This window comes from Gymnodraco acuticeps, unplaced genomic scaffold (genome assembly GCF_902827175.1).
Source record: "Gymnodraco acuticeps unplaced genomic scaffold, fGymAcu1.1, whole genome shotgun sequence".
NCBI classification, from domain to species: domain Eukaryota; kingdom Metazoa; phylum Chordata; class Actinopteri; order Perciformes; family Bathydraconidae; genus Gymnodraco; species Gymnodraco acuticeps.
In genome coordinates this window covers 197,358-218,661 of record NW_022991584.1, presented here as the reverse complement: position 1 = coordinate 218,661, position 21,304 = coordinate 197,358, and the positions used below count along the sequence as shown (strand labels likewise).

The 21,304-nt window shown below is 39.4% G+C and overlaps 2 protein-coding genes across 4 annotated transcripts; one reads left to right on the top strand and one right to left on the bottom strand.

Moving 5' to 3' along the window:
* The first annotated feature begins 614 nt into the window (after positions 1-614).
* On the top strand, positions 615-13,103 carry acp1 (acid phosphatase 1). Of its 2 annotated transcripts, none has more exons than XM_034197794.1 (6): positions 615-708; positions 3,532-3,605; positions 4,416-4,529; positions 9,183-9,244; positions 10,213-10,318; positions 12,800-13,103. In XM_034197794.1, exons 1-6 carry the CDS (start codon positions 666-668, stop codon positions 12,875-12,877), a joined length of 477 nt encoding a protein of 158 aa, XP_034053685.1. In that variant the 5' UTR covers positions 615-665; the 3' UTR covers positions 12,878-13,103. The 2 variants fall into 2 exon arrangements, with proteins under 2 accessions (XP_034053685.1, XP_034053686.1); XM_034197795.1 differs by lacking the exon at positions 4,416-4,529 and adding an exon at positions 4,599-4,712 and having other exon boundaries at positions 622-708.
* A 1,475-nt stretch (positions 13,104-14,578) lies between these two features.
* LOC117533828 (ALK and LTK ligand 2-like) lies at positions 14,579-18,735 on the bottom strand. Of its 2 annotated transcripts, XM_034197792.1 has the most exons (6): positions 17,919-18,735; positions 17,020-17,372; positions 16,578-16,631; positions 16,283-16,363; positions 16,110-16,184; positions 14,579-15,361 (listed from the first exon to the last, which is right to left on the bottom strand). In XM_034197792.1, the coding sequence occupies exons 2-5, from the start codon at positions 17,300-17,302 to the stop codon at positions 16,120-16,122; spliced, it is 483 nt and encodes a 160-aa protein (XP_034053683.1). In that variant the 5' UTR covers positions 17,303-17,372; positions 17,919-18,735; the 3' UTR covers positions 14,579-15,361; positions 16,110-16,119. The 2 variants fall into 2 exon arrangements, with proteins under 2 accessions (XP_034053683.1, XP_034053684.1); XM_034197793.1 differs by lacking the exon at positions 17,919-18,735 and having other exon boundaries at positions 17,020-17,645.
* Between the last annotated feature and the right edge of the window lie 2,569 nt (positions 18,736-21,304).

Sequence of the window (21,304 nt, the reverse complement as noted above, 5' to 3'; positions counted from 1 at the left end):
GCACAAGTTTCATGTGTGGGCCATATTCTATTATACTTTTAGAAGTTGTTGAGGGCCATTTAAAAATTGACAATGGGCCACAGTTGGCCCCTGGGCCATAGTTTGGACACCCCTGCTCTAAACAGTAAAGTGTGGATTTCATTACTACATCATGTTTATGACTGTAGCCAGATTGTGTGGGATTTGAGAGGTTCTTTTATAGGGTGATAGTTTTTTATCTCTCTGTAACTCAAACATTATTATTGCACTTTAAAGCTGGGATTGACTCATGTAGCAACACAATATTTGTGAGTTTTACAGGCTGGAGACAGCCAGATTCCCGTGTTTCACATCTTCAAAAAATGTCAACCGGGTAGTATACAAAGGTTATTAGTAAAATACGAGTTCACAAGATACAAAGGAGAACAAATTAACTGTAAATAAATCTAGAAAAAAAATGGACCAAAGCTTGACAAAATCTTGTAATAAAAGAGCACTTACTTCAATAAGCTCAGTGTCATGAAAGTTGTACCTGTACATTAAGAAAATGTACAGTGGATACAATATTTTCACAATTTCTATATATAAACTAAACTTAGTTTTAAAAGGTTTTCTATATACGTTTTTTTGTTCAGGCACTAGTTGGCGGTCACCTGCGGTCTCTCAGGACCCTTCAGAATATCAACATGGCGACCACCGGATCGAAGTCAGCTCTGTTCGTCTGCTTGGGTAAGAGACGGGATTTAACTCCAAATAGGCCAATTTAATCCTCACAGGTGTGCCAGTATGAAACAAGCATTGCATTTGACCACTATACCAGTTTAATGTATGTTAGTAGCTTATTGTGGTGCAAGATTTACTGAAGAGCGCTAGCTAAAATGGTGCAGCTAACATTAGCTAAATTGGTATTGTGGACTTTAAACTTTTCCCCATATCCATTTTAGTTTGTGCATTTGGGCACTTGTGGTGTTCAGCAAAGTTTGATGGAAAGCCTCTTCGTGCGTTTTGTTAGTTTGTATATTTGCACGAAACTTTGTCGACATGCAGCGTCCCGGAAGTCACTCTTCAACTGTCAGTTGAAAGGGAAAGCTGCTCGTTTATGACTCTTATCAGGACAATCTTTGTTTGTATTTGTTGTTAGTCCTGTCAACATTATAAAGTTGCAATTCCAAAAAACAGTCCAAAGTTGCTTTTTTGTTCAGTGATGTAACATTAACGTTTTTTTTGGGGGGCAAAAGACGTGGATTTGTTTGTGATATCAGTTGAAGACGACACCTTCAGAAACTCCAGTTAAATGTTTCCTGATGGTTTGACAATATTAATGAGCCTATATCGTGTTGACAGGCTAAAATGTATATAAAAAACAAAATTCCAAATGTGAATGTTTCCTTTGCTGTAGAATTAGAAATGTATTTTCTTGACTTGCCTACAGATAATGCAATCTGTTTGAGGCCGTGTAATTGTATCATGCTATTTTGTTGTAAAATGTGGTGTATTGTTTAGCTTTGCAGCTTTACTTCTTTATACATATCAAATGTGTGTACAGTGTTTCCGCTAGGATGGAGTCATAGCAGCGGTGCTAAGGCACGTAGGCCTGTCACTACCCCGATCTGCAGCTCTGCCCGATCTGCAGTGCGCGAGATGGTCCGCCATATTGGAGAACTCCGGACGTTAACCCAAGAAGGACACTTGACAGGCTTTTGGCAAAGCTGAAAAATAAAACGAGAGAGAGATGACTTATTGTTATTACAACGTAACTTCACTATTATTTAACAACTCTTTTATTGGGTTCTTTTATTTGGGGTTAAGTACATTGTCAGAATAAGTGAGAAATGAATTTAACTTCTGTTAGACAGCTAACATACTGAAAACATATTTACTGTGAATGTATGCAAAAACGTATGGCATATGGCTGTCGTTTTCTTTTTGAGCTTTGCCAAAAGACACTGTGTTAAGTGTCCTACTTGGGTTTCCGTCCGGGGTTGTCCAATATGGCGGACCATCTCGCACATGCGCACTGCAGATCGGGCAGAGCTGCAGATCGGGTAGTGACAGCCCCTGCATAATGTGAGCGCATGGAATTTTTTAGTGTGTGCACATGCGAAGTGCGCCCCGCCAATTTGTTTCTATGTGTCTGCCAGCACAAGAAAGGCTCTTGAGGCCTAGTACCATGGCCGGTTCTAGTCAATTTGCTGCCTTAGGTGAGATTTTATATATAAAGAATAAATGAAAAATCTCTACAAAAGACAAATACACTACAAAAACAGAAACCTATTGACATAGGTAATATACATCAAAATGGCTTCAAATGTATTCAGTATTGTATGAACATGTTTGAATTGGGAGGTGGACGTCACATCCTCTAGGGGGGTCCCCCCCGGGAAGATTGTTTTGAACATTTTAAAGTAAAATTCTTCAATCTGGTGCACTTTGAGCAGAATTACTAGAGACCTGATCTAGGGGGTACAACTCTAAAACACCCATATGAAAAAGATCAGTTTGCATTTTAATAATCAAATAAGTATGTGAACATAACCAATAACCTACCATAGCCAATACAAAATAAATGTAACTTATTTTATTTTTGTTGTTCATTCATATCTTATTTTACCTAGTTAACATTTATTTATTTATTTATGCATATTTTTGTATCTCTCCAACTTTAAACGATATTTTTGGTTTACTGACCTATAGTATACATTGGAATGATTTCAAACCTGTTTTTATTTATAATTTGTGGTCAAAATGCTTGAGACCCACTGAGATAACTTAGACTAAAACTAACTTATCTAAACACTCAGAGAGTCCTTTACCTCACTGAGCTCTCCTCCACCCTGGTTGTAGAAACATCTACTTCTTATATCCGTTAGCGCAGCTAGCACCAGATTCTAATAACAACAGCGCCGGTACCGGTGCGCCCTCTCTCTCTCCCTCGCTCGCTCGCTTCCACACTCGCACTTTTGCTGTGAGCTGCGGGCGCCTGATAAGCCAAGATCCCCCACTTTCATCACTTACAGCGCCCATCGTACAGGGCAAATGACAAGTGTAACCGGGATGAAAAGGGTGTTACATTTACTTAATTATGAATATTGTTACATCAAGGCCGAAAATTAGGATGAGCGCCAACGGTCAAAAATGTTTGTTCCCCTCCCAGAGCTACCAGCGCAGCGCCCCCCAGATCTGGCGCCCTAGGCGACCGCCTATGCCAAAAATCGGCCCTGCCTAGTACATACAGTGGCAATGTCTCAAGATTTAGCAAAAATACACCTTTATTGAACATACAGTAACACAAATACTACAAATCCACATAACAAACAATAACAAATGAAAAAGGGTCGCCACTTATTATTATTTTAATGGGAAAAAAAATAAAATCCTTTGGCTGGTGCCCCCTAGCAGCAGCGCGCATATTTCAGCAACTGCCACTATTTGTCTATAGGGGAAACACTGTGTGTATGATACTCTTAGTATACCTATAGTGTAAAAGAGACCATTTTAATATTGAAAAATATGGAAATAAAGTTTGTTTGTTGTGTATTTGGTTTTAAACAGGGAATATTTGCAGATCCCCCATCGCTGAAGCAGTCTTCAGGAAGATGGCAACAGATGCTGGCGTTGCCGATAAGGTAATGTCATGTTTAATTCATTGTTACGTTCCCTCCTAAACTAGGGGTGCAAAGGGAAGTAACAAAACACAAGAATAACCGGGCGAGAGAAAAAGGAGAGGAAACTGACTGCTGAAGCCACAAAGTGATGTTTAATTAACCAATGATAGACAAAAGAGACTCACCAGCCAATTTGCAAAGTAAACTGAAAACAACTTTCATATAAAAGAAAGCGACTAAAACAAAACAATACACTCGAGTACATCTCCTAATAGTTAGCAAAATACAGGTTAATAGCAGGTCTCACACAGAGACAGGGACACTACACATGCTGCACACATGCTGCACACATGCAGCCCGAGGAGAAGGAGAGAGAACACTGCAGCCTTCCTCAGGTCCTTTTATAGAGGCCCTGATTGAGGATTGGGAGCACCTGGGGAATCAGAGGGAGAGAGAAAGACACACACACCCACACAAACACTACGGCACGTAACATTCATTATAACGGCCTTCATCACAATATTTCACCTAGTTTTTATACCATGCAATACTCATACATAAAGTGCTAATGTGTGATTTGACGGAGTAGGTGAATAGTAAAATAGTTCATCGTTGTCAGAACTAATAATAGATGACAGTAACTCAGCTGCGTCCTCTGAAGATCATGAATGAGGGCAAGATTTGTTTCAGAACATTTTCCTGAATTTCAGCTTTTGGGGGTCTAATCCTCAAAAGTAAATTGCCTTAAATTCTGTATCACCCACTACATGTCTGTAAGTGAAAATGAACAATTTTCCTGTGTTATTGTTCCCCGTGCTCTGCTCTGCCTAGTGGAGGATAGACAGTGCTGCCACCTCCACCTATGAAATAGGAAACCCTCCAGACCACCGTGGTCAGGCCTGCATGAAGAAACATGACGTGCCCATGAAGCATGTGGCCAGGCAGGTACGACCATCCACTTCTATCTCTCTTAGCCGTAGTTAGCGCCCCCTTTTCTGTTCTCTGTTGTTGCAGTGGGTCATAGACAGTGCTGCCACATCTGACTGGAATACAGGCAACTCTCCGGACGACCGAGGTCTGGCCTGCCTAAGGAAGCACGGTATTGAGTCAAGCCACAGTGCCCGCCAGGTACAACCAGATATACCGTGGCTCCTCTCAGCTCAGTCATGTTTGTTTTTATGAACGTGATGTTAGCAAGATGAGGCCTACTAGGCATCAAGGGTTTGTTGCTCTGTCAATTAGCATCCAATTAGCTTCCTGTAGCTGTCTTCCAATTGAATGCACGTTTTAATGAATTGCTGCTTTTAGGGGTTTAACCCCCATACGAAGCTACACATTATTGCTTTGTTAAAATAAGCACAGTTTTATCTGAACTGGAACATTTAGAAAAAAGCCAAATAGCATAAGTCTATACAATAATGATGTGTGTTTGATCTTCTTGTCTTCCTTTGAGATTTTTCAATTTAGTCTGTTTCATTAAAAATTAATTATACCGTTATAGCCAGACCCGGCGGCAGACATACATCTCTGGGCGGGCATTTGATTTACCAGGGCGGTCCCACCACGACATTTCCCGGGAAATCTGAATTGTCAACGGGGGGGGGGGGGGGGGGCTGTTAGATGCTCGCGATGTGTCAACGGAGGGAGGTGCTCGTGAATTGTTGAAAGAGAGGGGTTTTAGGTTGCCATAAGGCTGTTGACGGTCTTATGTATCCATTGGTTGGTTTTGTGGCACATTTGTAACGCTGTGCCAACTTGGGCAAGCACGCAGGCAAACTTGAGCGCACACAGGGTGGAGAGGTGGAGTGAGGTTGAGCGATGGAGAGAAAGGGAGAGAGAGAGATTGAGCAAGGCAGAGAGCCTATGCAGCGGTCTGCTTGCGCACAGAGCAGGAGTTTGTGAGAGAGCCGGCTTGAGAGTACATTTCTCTTCAAAATATAATTGATTGCCAGCTGACTTGCTTGCTCGTTGGTAACGTAGGCCTAACTGATTTATTCTAATGTGCCTGCATCTGGCGCTGAGTTGCCATATTCCTTTCGTGAACCACTAGCAAGAGTAAACTAACTGACAGGCTGCTGTGCCGCATCTCACTCAAAAACCCACACGACTCAACCCAGTGAAAAACCAGTCTTGCGCGCAGCCTTTCATTCAGAATTTCCTAACAAAATAAAAAAATGATATTAAACTAATACAAGAATAAATATTAGGACAAAGCCCTACAAATAACAACAATAAACATAATAATAAAACAATAAAAATGTGGTATTCAGCCCTGATTAAAACAGCGGGCCCAAATCCTGGATGGGCGGGCCCGGCCCCATGGGGCCCGCCCATGACGCCGGGGAAGCTATAACCAGACCCGGCGTCATGGGCGGGCCCCATGGGGCCGGGCCCGCCCATGACGCCTGGTCTGGTTATAGCTTCCTCATATTTTTAAATAAACGTATTATTATTAATTTGCCCCTTTTGATTGGTTAAAAATGTGCAGCAGATTTAAATTATACCTCAGATACAGTGACCTCTTGGGATAGCTCGGTGAAATGTACAAGACACAGCAGGTGGTTCAAACATGGGGTTAAGAAGACCACATGACATGTTCCAGACATCAAAATATAAACCGCAGCTAATCCAGTGACAGAGCAACAGCCCTCCACATTTCAGCTTTATTTAGTGCTACTTAAACAAAGATATCCTTATTGGGAAGTCAGGAAGGAAAGTAGCAACGCTTATTATTAGCTTAACATTTATTTTGCTATTATTGAAATAAAGTATCACTCAATATTTAATTTCTACAGTATATTTTAACATTCCTCCAATTTATATGCAACCTGGTCAGTTCAAATGTGTGTACTGAGTACTTTACAAGGGTTTCTGATATGATTTTTTTACCCAGTAATGCTATTATCTTGGAAATATATGTTATGTGTTTTTGATTATGTGTGAAAGTGAACCTGTTTGCCGCCCTGTCTTTATGTTGCTGTTTTAAATTATCACACCAAGATGTTTGCCCATGTAGGGCCTTCAGGCCTTATGGTGTGCTGGCTTATCCTCAGCGCCCTTAAAACCGTTTTATGTTTCCCTGAGAGAACTTGGGGGTTTCACCGTGTGCTTGAGATCTTCCGTCTCGTTGGTTTGTCTCTCTGCAAACCAGTCAGACCCTGGTCTAATCTCCTCAAAGCGGGGAAGGGGAGGCTCACCCCCTGGCTTAAGACCAGTCAAATCCACACAATGAGCTTTTGAAGCTGTTGCTCTTTCCTCTTTCCCAGAGTCTTGCATCGGGTCGGGTACCCACGGGTACTGCACGTCGCGGGTGCGGGGCGGGAGCGGGTCTTGAAAATCAGACCCGTGCAGGACTCTGCTCTTTCCATAGCACCCTTTTAATTTATATTATTGGCTTCTGCTACCACACTCAAACATTTCCTTTATATGCTTCCAATTCTTGAATTTGTTTAACTTTTCAGAACTTCTGATGCTGCTCAAATAAAGAGAGATGTTCAAGCCAGCACGATCCAAACATAATCCATAACAAATGGAACATTTAATGCAATGTCAGAAATGGACGACCCAACATTTAGATTGTATAGATATATATAGATTTAAACTATGACAATCTGGAGACAGCAAAATGTAGCCCTGTATTCATTTAATTGGTCAGTATATACGTATATGTCCATTTTTTATATCTGGTCTCAACTGAAAATCTATTTAAATATCTGGTACTTTTGACTTATTTGACAAAGTAAGCCTTTTATCACAGCAGACATTTTGCCTTATAATTGAGTTTTTTTTACTAGATTTCATGAAAACCTCTCTTTGCATCTTTCAGAATGTACAGTACAGTCTTTGAACATGTTGACCCTGCTATGTTCTTCCTGCTCTTATATTTACATTAATAGCTTCCCAGCTTACTCTCAGCCAAAAATGTCTGAGATACTCAAAACCATATTTATTTATTTTTTAAATAAGGGATTAACACTGAGGGTGTGAGAGAACAAGGTATACATGATTGGAGAGATCAACAACTGATGTAATAATTATCGCCATCACGGATTACCACCCAATGCTGGTGGGTGTTCAAATGGAAAACAAAGTGAACGGACATTAACGGCCCGTCCAAACAGCGGCGTGCGTTGACGCTTGCCGGCGGGCATGTCTGACACTCGACCAACAACCAATCACATGAATCCCCCGCCCCTGACACACAAGCAGCGGTTTGATTGGCTAGAGCTTGTACTGGCATATGATTCGATTGGCTGACGCTTCTGCCAAGGCGTCAAAAGTTGAACATTGCTCAACTTTTGAAGCGAGCAACGCCAGCAACGCTCCACGTTGCTTCCCAAAATGCAGTTCGGCTAAAAGTGATGTCACCCCATTCAAAGTGAATGGGCAGAAGCGTTGGAAGCTTCAACGCACGCCGCCGTGTGGACGGGCCGTAATGGCTATAATCAGACACAGTGGGATAATAAACATGGATTAAAACAGTCCTAATAAACCTCTCTTTACTACTCAGCTCTTACATCAATGACCACAGGCAAATGTGTCTAGCAACATCCGGAGCTTTGCATCAGATAACTGTCGTAACTGCCGTAATTGTGGGAACAGCATTTGCAGTTTAATTCAAAAATTCCTAAGCAGCTTTTTTTGTTAAAAATACAACAGAAAATGGGTTGGGCATCTGTTTACAGTTCAGCTAAACAAACTCAAGTTATTTTGACAAAGAAATCAGTCAACAATAATCTGATAGCAGATCTCCACACAACAGCAGGTCACAGTGAAGTGTGTTACCTTGCTGAGGTGTTCGAGGGCTGATATGGTTTCATTACTCGCACAATCTGAAAACCATACAGTCAAAATGACAGGGTTGTATTCACATTAATGAACAATTAGCTAACCATGGTGACCGCTTCAAAACACTTGCTATGACTGCTTTACTATAAAAGCCAGCCCTGTGTTTGTCCTGTTGACAAACAAAATGTTTTAATTCAGTGTTACCGCCCTAAACTCATATAGTGTTTCATTGAGGTCTAATTAAGGTGTGGAATACATTTCCTTCCACAAAAAACACTTGCTTTGATCCTGCAGTGCTAGAGGTCAAACACTCCGCAGGAAACCTTTTAGCTCTGATGCATGGCTAAATAGAGTGAACAATAAAGTGTGAGTCTGTTATAAATTAGGTGAACTTTAAAACTGAATTGCTGGAATACTGGCATGTATCGTTTCCTGTCAATCCTTCGTGTGTGTGTGTGTGTGAAGGCACTTGAAATCCAGATTGCCACCACTAATGAAAACATTGATGTAGCGTGATCTACATGTGTGTATTTGTAAAGCGCTTTGAGCATCTGGAAAAAAGCGCTATAATAAATGTAAGGAATTATTATTATTATTATTATCTATCCTTCAAAAACTCTGACCATGTATTTGTTTTAACATTCACAGGCTGTGATTTTATGAAAACTGTAAAGAATACATTTAACCTAATGTCAAATAACCATCCAGTCTGTACTGTTGTGTTGGAAAAAGATTGATTATAACATTGAACCCACTCTGTTCCCACACAGAGCCAAAAGTAATATTTTCTGTTTTTGATTTCACTTCCAGGTGACTAAGGACGACTTCATGACATTTGACTACATTCTCTGCATGGATGAGAGCAATATGAGGTATTTGTATTTCACCCCACAGCAGCAGTGTTTCATATTTCTGTGAATCCGGCTCGCTTTAGGTAAAACAGTAGTCACTGTAAGCACTGGTGTCATTTAGTGTTTAACTAGAGGGTGCCTGGGATAAAAAACATTTGCCTTGAGAGTGGTCAAACTGGCTTGTCCTCAAAACAATCTGGATAGTGATCTGCACTACTCTTTCACATGCAGATCAAAATTGAGGTAAAATTAAGCTATAACTAACGTCTAGGTGAATGCTTTCCCTTTAATTAGCAATATCCTTTCTTAAGCTCTTTCCAGAGGTCAGGGGGAGGGATATTTTTTTGATACTTTGAACGTTTAGGGATCATTTTGAGATCACATGCCTATGGCAGATCTGATCTGTAAGCAGCTTACTGAGTTCTTTGGATGCCTCGTCTTTGCTCTTTGGGCAAGTTTTTCCCCTTTCTCTCTCACATTATGTTAAGCTGACCAGACTGAGAAAATGAGACCCTATCTGAGACAAAAGGCACTCTGGCCATGTTTAGTTTACTTATAGCAACACCCCTCTCATTGTCACCTTGAACACGCTAATTAGTTGTTTCCCTTCTTTTAGATAGATAGAGATAGATCTTTAATTTGTCATTGTACAGGTACAACGAAATTACAATGAAGTTGAGTTGTGATTGTTTTACTTTAGTTTAGGATTGGCTTAAACAGATTTGGTTGTTCTGTTTTATTTCTCTAAAACCTTGCCTGATCTTATATAATTTCATAATGTGAGAGAGAAAGTTTATAACATGGATGTCATGAATATGGGGTTGTTATTTTCTGTCCGTTATTGGAAGTAAGGAACATGACAGCTCTGCATATAGGATAACATATGCAGACACATATTTCTAGTCCATTGACTCACATGTTAAGACATTTAAGTGTTTCCCTTTAAGTGTTTTCGCGTGGAGTTTAAAGCTTTTCTCATGTCTTCACAGTGAGTTGAACAGGAAAGCAAAAGCTGTGAAAAACAGCAGTGCAAAGATTGAGCTTCTCGGTTCATATGACCCAGAGAAGCAGCTCATCATCAATGACCCGTATTATGTAAGTATTCAAGTAAATTCTCTGGTATAATGAAGATATTTGACATAATGACATTCTGAGCGTTATTATAGCAGCAAACATTTTTGAAAAGATCAATTTAAGCTCTTTGTGACACATCATTTAATGTCATCAAGTGAAAAAACGTTTGCCACGTCAACGCTGAGAAAATGCAAAGCGGGGTTTACTTGATCAAAGCTGGTTCTTACACCGCAATGTCGGATACCTTCAGAAATCACAATTGCATATAGATGTTCTGAATGGACCCGATATATCTCAAATATGGTGCACATATGAAGATATTCTCTCTCCTGGTAGACATTCATATTGATGCGCTCATTTTTCAGGTAAAAAGTGATAAATAGTTGAGGCATCATGAGAAAGGTAAGCAAGTACAGTTCAGAATCTTTTTTCCATGTCAATTCAGAAAAACTCATTCAAAGCTGGCAGTAAGGTTTTGTTCATGTAGGGTCCCAAACCTCATAGTTAGCAGCTAATCGAAATACACACTTTTCATGGCCTTTAAATCTAAACAAAAAACGTATAGTGATAGTGCATGCTTTATGTAAGCTGTGTCTGGAAATGACACAGAAAAATGTATGTTTCCTTTCTGCAAAAGCTGTGTACCTGTTCCTGACCACAGTTTTGGACAGGACATGTCTTCCTTCAGGTGCATGTGGAAGCTCTGACAATTTAATCTCAGCTGGGAGAAATGGGATCATGTCCAGGCACGTTTCATGAAACAAAACACAGGGGACTGAAAGTATGGCAGCACTTTTTCACTTGCCTTTTCATAAACTATAAGTGTAATAAATTATTAAATCCTCTAGCCTATTACACACTAGCATAAATCGATTTCATTTGATTTGCTTGGACGTCCCTATCAAAAGTATTTTCTGGTTCAGCTTGGTTTGCATTGTCCCACTCTTTGGTTCACTCTTCTATTTTGTCCCTAACGTCGTTTCTCTGCGGTTGAAAATCCTGCCACATGATTTGGACATGCTGCTTTTATCCTGAGCGTTATGAGAGCGAAAAACAAGAATGGGAGAAGTGGAAGGGTTAAAAGTGAAATAAATTGTTAAGTGATGATATGCTGCCATCACATGTAGCTCTTAAAAACAAAAAGTCTTGACTTTGGATGCTCAAACTTTAGATACTTTCAAAACATATTGAAACAAATTCTTAAAGTATTAATTTCCTATGTGGGCTTGTTGAAACATGTGCCGCTTAAGATGTTTGCCAAGTAATTATGAATTTATGCTCAACTGCATGCTGTTTTACATTTAGTTGGAACATAAAAGAGTCATCAAACTATCAGTGATGTGGCTGGGCCGGAAGGTCGCGGTGAACCACAGTTGATGAGAGTTTTATTTTTTGTGGCAGATTTTGGCTTTGAACAGAACTTTTCTTTCTGTGGCAATTAGCATGAGTGTGTTCTTACAGCTATGTACCGAAGAAGGGATGAATGAAAACCCTTTACACTCGGTGTGGTTCAGATACATGACAGACAGACTCCCTTGGAGAGTAACCACATGGCATGACAGTAAAGTGAGTAAAGGGGACCCAGACATTCACTGTTAATGTGTCAGAGTAAATGAACACAGAGGCTTACTGTATTAATGTGATTATAATGATTTTACAGAATTACTTCTTATAATTGCCATTTTTTTTGTTTTCTTACAAGACATTAGTTTCATCCTTTATTACCATTAGAGACTTTAAAATCCCCTGACTACTTTCTTTCTTAACAGAACTTGATTCCTTGTTATGCCTGTCACATAATCACCTCCAGATCAGTTTACAGAATCCAAAACATTTCGGCTGTGTCTGTTTTTCTGCAATAATAGTGCCATTTTTTTTTTTATAGAAATAGGAACATTTTAATCCAGACTGAAATACTTTGACAACCGTTGGATGGATTTGTTTGGAATCTGGTTCAGACTTTCATGTTCCCCAGAGGATGAATTGTAATGGTTTCAGTTTTCTGACTTCTTATTTAGTCCCATCATCAGGTCAACATTTCAATACTTTGGTTTACAACCAAATAATTACAAAACTAACGGTATATTGTGTTGCTATTGCTAATAGGCTAACCTATCAGTAATCACAACATAGGAAGTTTTCTATGGTTACAAAAGGGTTTTCCAAAATGTTCTGAAAAAAGCCAACCAATTTTAACCTTAAAAAAATGAATTCAGAGAAAATGTTATTTGCCAAATTTCAAAGCTCACGTTAGGGGTACTGTTGAAAGCTCTGGGATGTGTTTTCTTCACCACAAAAAAGATTTGGAAGGTGAGCTGAAAATTATTGAATGTTGAGTAAGATACTGACAATTTATCATGTGTTATATTTCTGTTGTGTGTTTTATTTTTGGATATCTGTTTCTCAGCTACTAAAAAAATCAAACAGATGCATGTAATGATTCAGCTCAGAACTTGGCTGAAACGCGTTTTAATATATCCCTTTTTCCGTTTTATCTATCAGGGGAGTGACGAAGACTTTGAAAAGGTGTATGAACAGTGCGTACGTTGCTGCACAGCATTCCTGAAGATGAACTCCTAACAACATCCGACCTTAAATGACCTGTGCAAAATCAACCAAGTATTCTTCAACTTCGTTACAAAAGCACTAGTCAGTATATTGTAACACTTGTGTGAGTGTCACTGGAAGACCAGCAGGAAACATTTGTTTCAGTGTTGTAAATGTTATACAAACCACACATTGTGTTTATTTAATGCTGCCTAGATGAATTTGTAGAAATGAGGTGAATAAAGGAATAGATAAATCAGTACGACTACCAGAGACTTATTTATACACACAAATCATTAAACTTATCAATTTAAGTATGTTAAATATGTCTGAAGATATCCTGTTGACGATAATGCATGACTAGACATCTCTGAGGTCAAAGGCCGACACGGGTCAAAGCTAATGTTAGCCTAAATGGTAATCTTCCTGGATATTCTATTAGATGCTGCGTGGTTAGGTTATGTCCTTTGCACAGCTTGTTTGGTGTATGGCTTCTTTTATCTGACCTAATAAGACAAGATTCTTTTTTACAAATATTAGATATCAAATATATCTGATTTAAAAAAACCTGACCTGTTCACACTCAATTCCTTTTAACATTCCTCCTTTTAATAGTTACTAATCCAACTGTGCAGAAACCATCACTTTTTAAATGGCGATTATCGCATGAGTAAGGACTCTTCAGAGCCAACACAAGTGATCATTAATTGGGATTTATCGACGCTCCTTACACCACAGCAAGGGGCAGAACATCAAGAAGGGATGTTAATCATTAGACAAGAATGGAATTTTGATTTAGGGAGGCTTACTTGTCAAGCAGGGCGTTAACTGGGAAGGGACTTTCATGGAAAGCAGAGGTACATTGAGTGCATTTGTATGTGGTCCAATCCCATCTGTGCTTTATTTAGTGATGAAATAAAGACCATAAGGAAAAGTAATTCCATATGTCTCCTGTAGTCCAAATGAATAATGGCCATGAAGTCGACTTAAAGAAAGAAATTGACAACTTTGGACACATGCTTTTAGCCCCTTGCAGAGCGTTAGTTGAGAAGGTCGATACCGGTAATATGCTTAATATAAAATGTACACTCAAAATAAGCGAGTAGCCTGGCTCTGTCTACCAGCTATCCTAAGGCTCAAACATCACATTTGAATGAATACACAAGGCATAATCTATAGAAATTACCATTTGTTTTTTCACATGGGTTTATCTCCCAGATATCACACTGGAAAACATTCATAGACTACAGTGTCAGCAATGGTCATAGATGTGGGCATTTTTAGGGAAGTCAGTAGAAGGTCTAAGGGTTAAGAAGTAATGAAGACATTAAGTGATATTGACTTAACATGTTATTTCTCTTTGGTTTAAAAAACAAAAGAACTTGGTGTTTGCTATTTCCATAATAAAAAATGACGGCTAAGGTCTCTGTTGCAGGTCCTAAAGTGTAATCTCAAAACATAGAATACAAATTAAGACAGTTTAATCAGAGTCTATTGGCAAAACAAAAAATGGTTGTGTTGCATTTTGGCTCTTTAAAGTTAAAGGAACCTCTTTTTTTTCTTGTGAGTATTAATGACTGAAATGTGCTGAACTGCCGTGGGAAGCTCTGCAGATCTGAAGTCACAGGACTCGTTCCAGTCATGTGTTCATTCAGGGAGCATTCCACATGTCAAGACGGGAACATAAGAGAAAGTCGTGCACAAAACAAGAAAGACCACTCAAATTTGTACCAATCTTATAATTTATTTAAATATATTTCATTTTTAGATATATATGTATTTAACAGCCATTTGATAAATGCCAGCCACTTTAATTTCCGGTAGATAGGTGGATTCCTCTTATGCTTTGCTTTACAGTATATACATATTTCTCTTGTTTCATATGGCCAATAGTATGTACAATGAAACCTCGTGACAACTCAAAAATATAAATATAGACTTTACCACGCTCTACCAAGATCCACAGGAGGGCTGCAACTTACAACCACCACTTCCTTTTTTACCATGTCTTGCAAAGACCCAGAGAAATGCTCATGCAATGAATAATGTAATCACAAGTGTTTCTCAGTGTGAGCACAAATGGGATAAACTATGCTGATGCCGGGGGTCAGCGATTTCTCTGCGTAATAGGCAGTGCAGTAGAAGAGATGGGCTCGAACCCACAACACCCCTACAGAGCAAACGAAAAACAGATCATTTGGATTTTGCTCTTTTCTTAAAGAAATGACCAAAATAAAAATATGTAATCCCTTTTTGTTTTGTTTCAGCAACATCTTTTTGGATGTGGTTTAGTTGGCTGGTTGCCTCCCTCATGGTGGCACCCGACCATCGGGGCCCAGGCAGAGCGACGGGAAGCAATAATCCACTCCTTAGAAGTGCAGGTCTCTCTGAAGGGCATACTGTCCCTAATGTCAGTTGGGGCTGGTCAGAGAATTGTTAGCTTCCCTTTCACTGTCCAAGGCACTTTTTCACCCCACGTTTTCTTTTCTTGTGAAGAACTTGTGTTTTGGTTTCAACCTGCAATGTAGAGGAAGTGAAATGTAGCATTTTCTCCAACTTGGCAGTACTTAACAAAATATTTGATGTCCAAAAAAATTACAATAAATCAAGAAAACTAGCAGGCTGTACAGCACGCTTATCATTATTGAGATTTTCACACAGTGAGATTCAGCCATTATTTGCACAGGATTTAGTCTTAAAGTACTAAAACCTTATTTATTATTAGCTAAATATACTCAAAATCAATCATCTACTCTTACTTTAATACCATTTTAGAACTTTTACTTGTAGCAGCATTTTTTACTTAGTTGCAGTAAAACTAAGTCCAAATTTTCACATATGTTTTGATAATAATAAAGCGGCTAACGTCTATAAATACAAGTACAACACATGTAACCATGTTCTGTTGGAGGAAAGACACTACAGGCAAAAGCATGTTTTTTATTGCACTGGTGGTTTATGGGAATATGGGCTAATTTGCTTGATAAACAGCCTTTTTTCCATTTAGCGGAAAGAAATCATCTAAAATTTGCATTTACAGGTTTATTTTCCTAATTGTGGATGTAGATGTATCCTGAATTCACCAAGATTAACATAAGCTAATGCTCTTTTGCATAGTTAAACATAATATTTCAGAGAACTTGTAATACAAAACATACATTTCTAAATGTATATAACCAACTAGGTTCTAAAATGTTTACCTATAGTGTCTCCCTTTAGTTTAAAGCAGAATAACACATTTGTTTATATTAAAGGTGATATATACCTTGTGTGTGCTACCCCTCTGTGCACTGCCGGCTGCCAGCTAGTCTTGTGAGAAGCCGCGCACATCTTTTGAAGTCTGAGAGAAGAAGATGAAACAGAGTTTAAGCTGTTGACATATACATCGTGTTGACATTGGACTGACAAAGAGTCTTTCCTCGTTTTGTAAGGGCTTACATGCAGGTATCGTGCAGTCTCTGGTGTGGTGGTAGAGTCTGTACACGTGCTTCCTGCACTTTGGACCGAAGTAAAGCGGACCTGAAAAGAAAGACATGCAGCCTGTGAGAACATTTCCAACTCTCTGGGAACTGCAGTTACATCTGGTGTACAGCCATTACAGTTTGCAAGACTATCAATCACTCGTCTTGTATTTTTGCCTCAGCCAGTCCAATAACATTTATTTCACAAAATGCTGACTTTCTCATACTCTTGACAGGAAACTCGAGCACCAGTGACACACAAGTGGCCTCACCTGTTATATGTTTTAGGAATTTCTCCTTCTTTCTGAGATCTCTGGGGAATACGCCTGTGGAAGGAGAGAAGATAGGAAAGGAAGTGTTAGATTTAAACAAAAGTATTTCATTCATTGAAGCATATTTTCTAAAGGGTCATCCTTCACATCACCTAAAGTCTAAGTATCTTTTGCATAAATGTAAAACTTGGATATTTAGTTAGAGGCAAACACAAAGAGAAAATAATTGTAAAGCAGTTACTTTTGGTCTTTTCTTACAGCTAAATATCTGCATGGCTAAACATATTTGTTGTTATTATCCCTTGTTAGTTAGTTCCATCAGTGTACAATGACTTTGCAATAGGACTAATATTCCAGTAGGCTAGATCCTTCATTAGGCTACAGGCTACAGCATCCCCTTGAATCCACCATAGTCCCGCACAGGAGACACGCCGTCACTCACCGACAGTCTGATCCCCTCTGTCTGTTTTCAGTTTGCGTAAATCATTTTGTTCCACCGCAGGACTCCTCGCTGTTAACGGGGCTGCCGTTTTGGCACTGTGGCGACCCCGGTTGTCCTCCACGTGTTTCACGATCTCTACCATCCGCCTCCAGTCCTGCTGCGCGTCCCTGCCGCCTGTAGCCGACTCCAGTGCTGCCGAGGGCGCGCTCTCGCTGCTGTGGCCGGTCAGCGCGCACATCAGTAGCACCAATGCCATAGTTACGTGTTTACGCAGACCGCTCATAGCTTCCGTGGAGAGAGAAAAAAGTCAAGTCCTTCTCCAACGCCTGTGGGGAAAAAGTTGAACCGGAGACCTGCAAGAGAGATCAAGCATGAATGGCGAATCAAACTGCTTCTCAATGACCAAGTTACACTTTGGTGTGCTGACGGACAAGACTTAGCCACAAAGCTGTCCAAATGTTTTTCCTACTTAATTTGCATAAAATCACATGAATTTTGAACTCAGTTGACAAGTAAAACCATATCACGTAGATCACAATTGATGGAATTTGTCATTTTGTACTTTAATCCCAAAACTAGCCTTTATAATAAACATCCCACATCGTATTCTATCAACGTTTTTCGAAATTGTGCTACACTTTTTTAAAACATAGTTGTAAAGGTTATTCTGTAAACTCTATTCTGACCTTAAATCAGTAGAAATATGATGCATGTTTATTAGTAACCTTTACCGTTTGTCTTGGTTACTCTGTTGTTGCTTCACTGTTTTCTTACTTTTTATTTGGGAGTTCCCAGATTTGTTTAGCAAATACAGTTGTTTAGGCACAAGATCACATATGAGCAGGACATTAAAACAAACATGTTTATATTTAACCATGAGATGATAGAAATGTAATTACCTTCAGGCCGATAAAGCGTTTTCAAATAGGTTACTGGATGAATACGTTCCGTGTGTCCAACAATTATGAAAATAGAAATAATGAACTGTGCGCAACTTTAGGATCCTGTTCCTGTCCGGTCCGAAGTATGTCCCATTAGAGTCTTCTCTTCTGTATTTAAAAATGGAGCATCAGAAGTCATATGAGTATTCGCTGAGCGTCTGTGCCCATCCTCTAAACACCGGCCAACAGGGAGAGGGTTGACAAACCGCTGAAAGGTCCGGTGCTCAAGTCCTGGGTGCGTCCTCACTGAAGGAGCGGATCAGCTCACTTTTTATTCTGTCTCGCAGACGTCGTGAACTGTCCCCTGTGGGTTACTGCGCCGTGTCTGTGATAATAATAAGACACATAATTGGCACTCCTGAAGCGAAAAGTCCACTTGAGTTGACTGACCATCACTTGCACGCCGTGTGAAGTCCTCTGCGCACCCCTCCTTTCCGTTACTCCATTTATCTCTGCGATACGCACTTACAGGAAGCGTTTTTCCAACTAATACTTCCAATGAAATTTCCAATTAGCCCAGCACACAGCGCAGATACCGGCATCGAAAGTCTCCCATATATCCATGTGATTCTCATAACTTCATTTAGAGCCATTGCGCACTTTACATTATCTTGGGAATTGAAACACAATTACGCACCGTTTAGGGATGATTCTGAGAAAATTAATTACTCACGTTTTTAAAAGTTAGTGCACTATACTTTCTAGACAAAACAACTGACTACAGCATAGTTGAGGTTTAGCCTACACAAGGTTTCTCCACAAGTAGCCTACTGTGGTTGCTACAGCTTTCCTTAAGTCAGGGCGCGTATTTGGATCACACCCCCTCTACACCCCCTCTCAGTCTGACCAGTGAGGCTAGTTTACTCTATTATGAAAACACGTTGAATGAAATCAGCATGTTTCATGACTTTATGAAAATATAGTTCATACATTGCCACGGGGCAAAAAACAATGAAAATATGACTTTAAACTTTGTGGAAGTCATCCCGAAGTCACCCAACATACCCTTTGTGTTTGAGTGCTGGCTTTTATAATAACTATTTGCACAACACCTCCGTTTTTTCTCTGCTAAGTATACCTCCTGTGACCGTATGTGAATCCTTGGTGCTGAAAGGACAGCGCGCACTGTCACCCAGCTAACCCTCTCCTCCACACAGGGCACAGGCACTGCTCTGTGTATTCTCACAAGACATGAAGTGCCTCCCGGTATAAAGGCAGACAGGGTTCCTTGTCTAAACACTGAGCTGATTATATTTATTAACCAAAACGATGACAAAAAGAATGGATATTTGGTTCCCTGGTGAGTCACACCAAAATGATTAATCTTGTTTTTTGTAGTTGAGAGATTATGCATCCAACTTTTAGGAAGCGTAATGAGACATCCAATAACATTGATACGATCTGGGGTTTGAGAAGATGGTAATTCCATGAACAAGCTTTTAGACAGCAAATGTTACGTCATGCAGGTGAATTTAGATATGTATTGCACTCTTAAACCTGGAAACCAGTGTAATGACAGTTAGCATGGTGGATCTGACTTCTAACTTTCTTGCAGTTTTAAGAGAGAGGATCTAGCAAACAACAGTTATTAGACTATTTATAACAGTCAGGCATCCACTCATAAACTGTTCCAAATGGATAAAGTACACCTGCAGATATACCTCCAACACGGACTACTAGACTAACCTTATATACGTTTCTTATTCAAAACATTAAAATGTATCCATTTGCATTCACCTTAAAGCTGCTCTGCAATGCCCACTGATCCCATTATAATGTAACACTAGGTATATGGTTCAATACAAACAGCAAATATTCTATTATTCATCAGATAAAATATATATATACATAAATATTGAAATGTTAAAAAATCTGCAATTAAAAAGGCAGCAGTTTCAGCAGAGGGCGCCATTCTGCAATCACTGTTAAAATAATTCAAATGTTAATGTTATACAGTGGTGATAATAACAAACACTTACCCAGCATTTGGATGAATGACTTCCTAAATTCCTTTTTTCTTGTCACACACATTTTCATATACCCTGCACTGGGGAGCAGTGTAGGGGTCTGGTGCCTTGCTCAAGGGCACCTTGGCATCACCCATGCCATTAACTGGCACCTCTCAAAGTATCACAATCTACACCACAAATCGAAACTAAAGAAGAAAAAAATGACTTGTTTTAAATGACCGGTGATGAAAAAGCAGGGTTGAAGTGTCCATCATCAGTAATCTTGTAAATAGTCTGGCAAGCAGGTAAATTATGACAGAGGAATTGCTTTTTAATTCTGTGAGTTTTGGCAAAGTTCAGTGGTTTGCTTTCATTATTTTGACTGATGATAAGCATGTCTCTTGCAAACTGAAAAGTTTGACAATGTGAAGACAGCAATTAGGAGCAGGCGTTCAACCTTGTTGAACCTGCTTCTTATTATTTTTGCAATATGACCATGTCACATGTTGTCCAATATGTGTAACCCAATGATTCATGTCCATGCACTGCTATAAACGCTCTAATGTCTCATTTTCCTTTATTTTCTAAACTCCTAGTGATATTTTTCTTCTGCAAGACATTTTAATTATTTGTCAGGAGGATGTGGTTGTCTTCCCATAAACGTGCTTCTTTCTTCCTGGATTTCTTGTCCAAGTTATGAATTTCACTTCCTCCAGTCTTTGTCAGAGTGCGAGGTCTTGATGTTGGCCACAGCAAAAGGAACCGCTTCTGTAATCAAGGATGTTAAACATATTTTCATTCGTGAGGGTTACATAAACTGACGACATTGATGGCTGTAACCTTTAAAATCCTGGGCTGGAAACAACACATGTTAAATTGTGTTCAAATAGAATGTACTTTCATTTCCGGAAAGGAATGTGTGTTTCACAAAAAACTAAGCATGATTAACATGTGCAAGTAAGGCCCAGAAACATGTTCTCTTCCATCTTTCTTTTTTTTAGTATTTACCATGCTTTTTTCACACCCCATAAATACTTATCACTGTCCAGGCCCCCTTTGTATCCATGGGTTTTTGGGCATAGAGAATCCTCCTAATAAGATAATCTTTATGGCTCAGTCTATATATTTTCTCTCTATATTCATCTTTCCAGATTCTTTATGTCTCACTCCTAATACATTTAGCATATGGTTGGCTTTTACTTTGCTATAACTTGAGCGCAGTGTAGATTATAAATGATAACATAAATGATGTTGTGTATCAGTTCAGTCAGTTAGCACATGTATTGAATATGGACTTTTAAACCAGCCGTGAAAAGCTATATAGTTTATAGTTGGGTAAACGGGGGATATGATATTTGTAGTTGGCAAGGAGCTATGTACATTTTCTGTTAATCT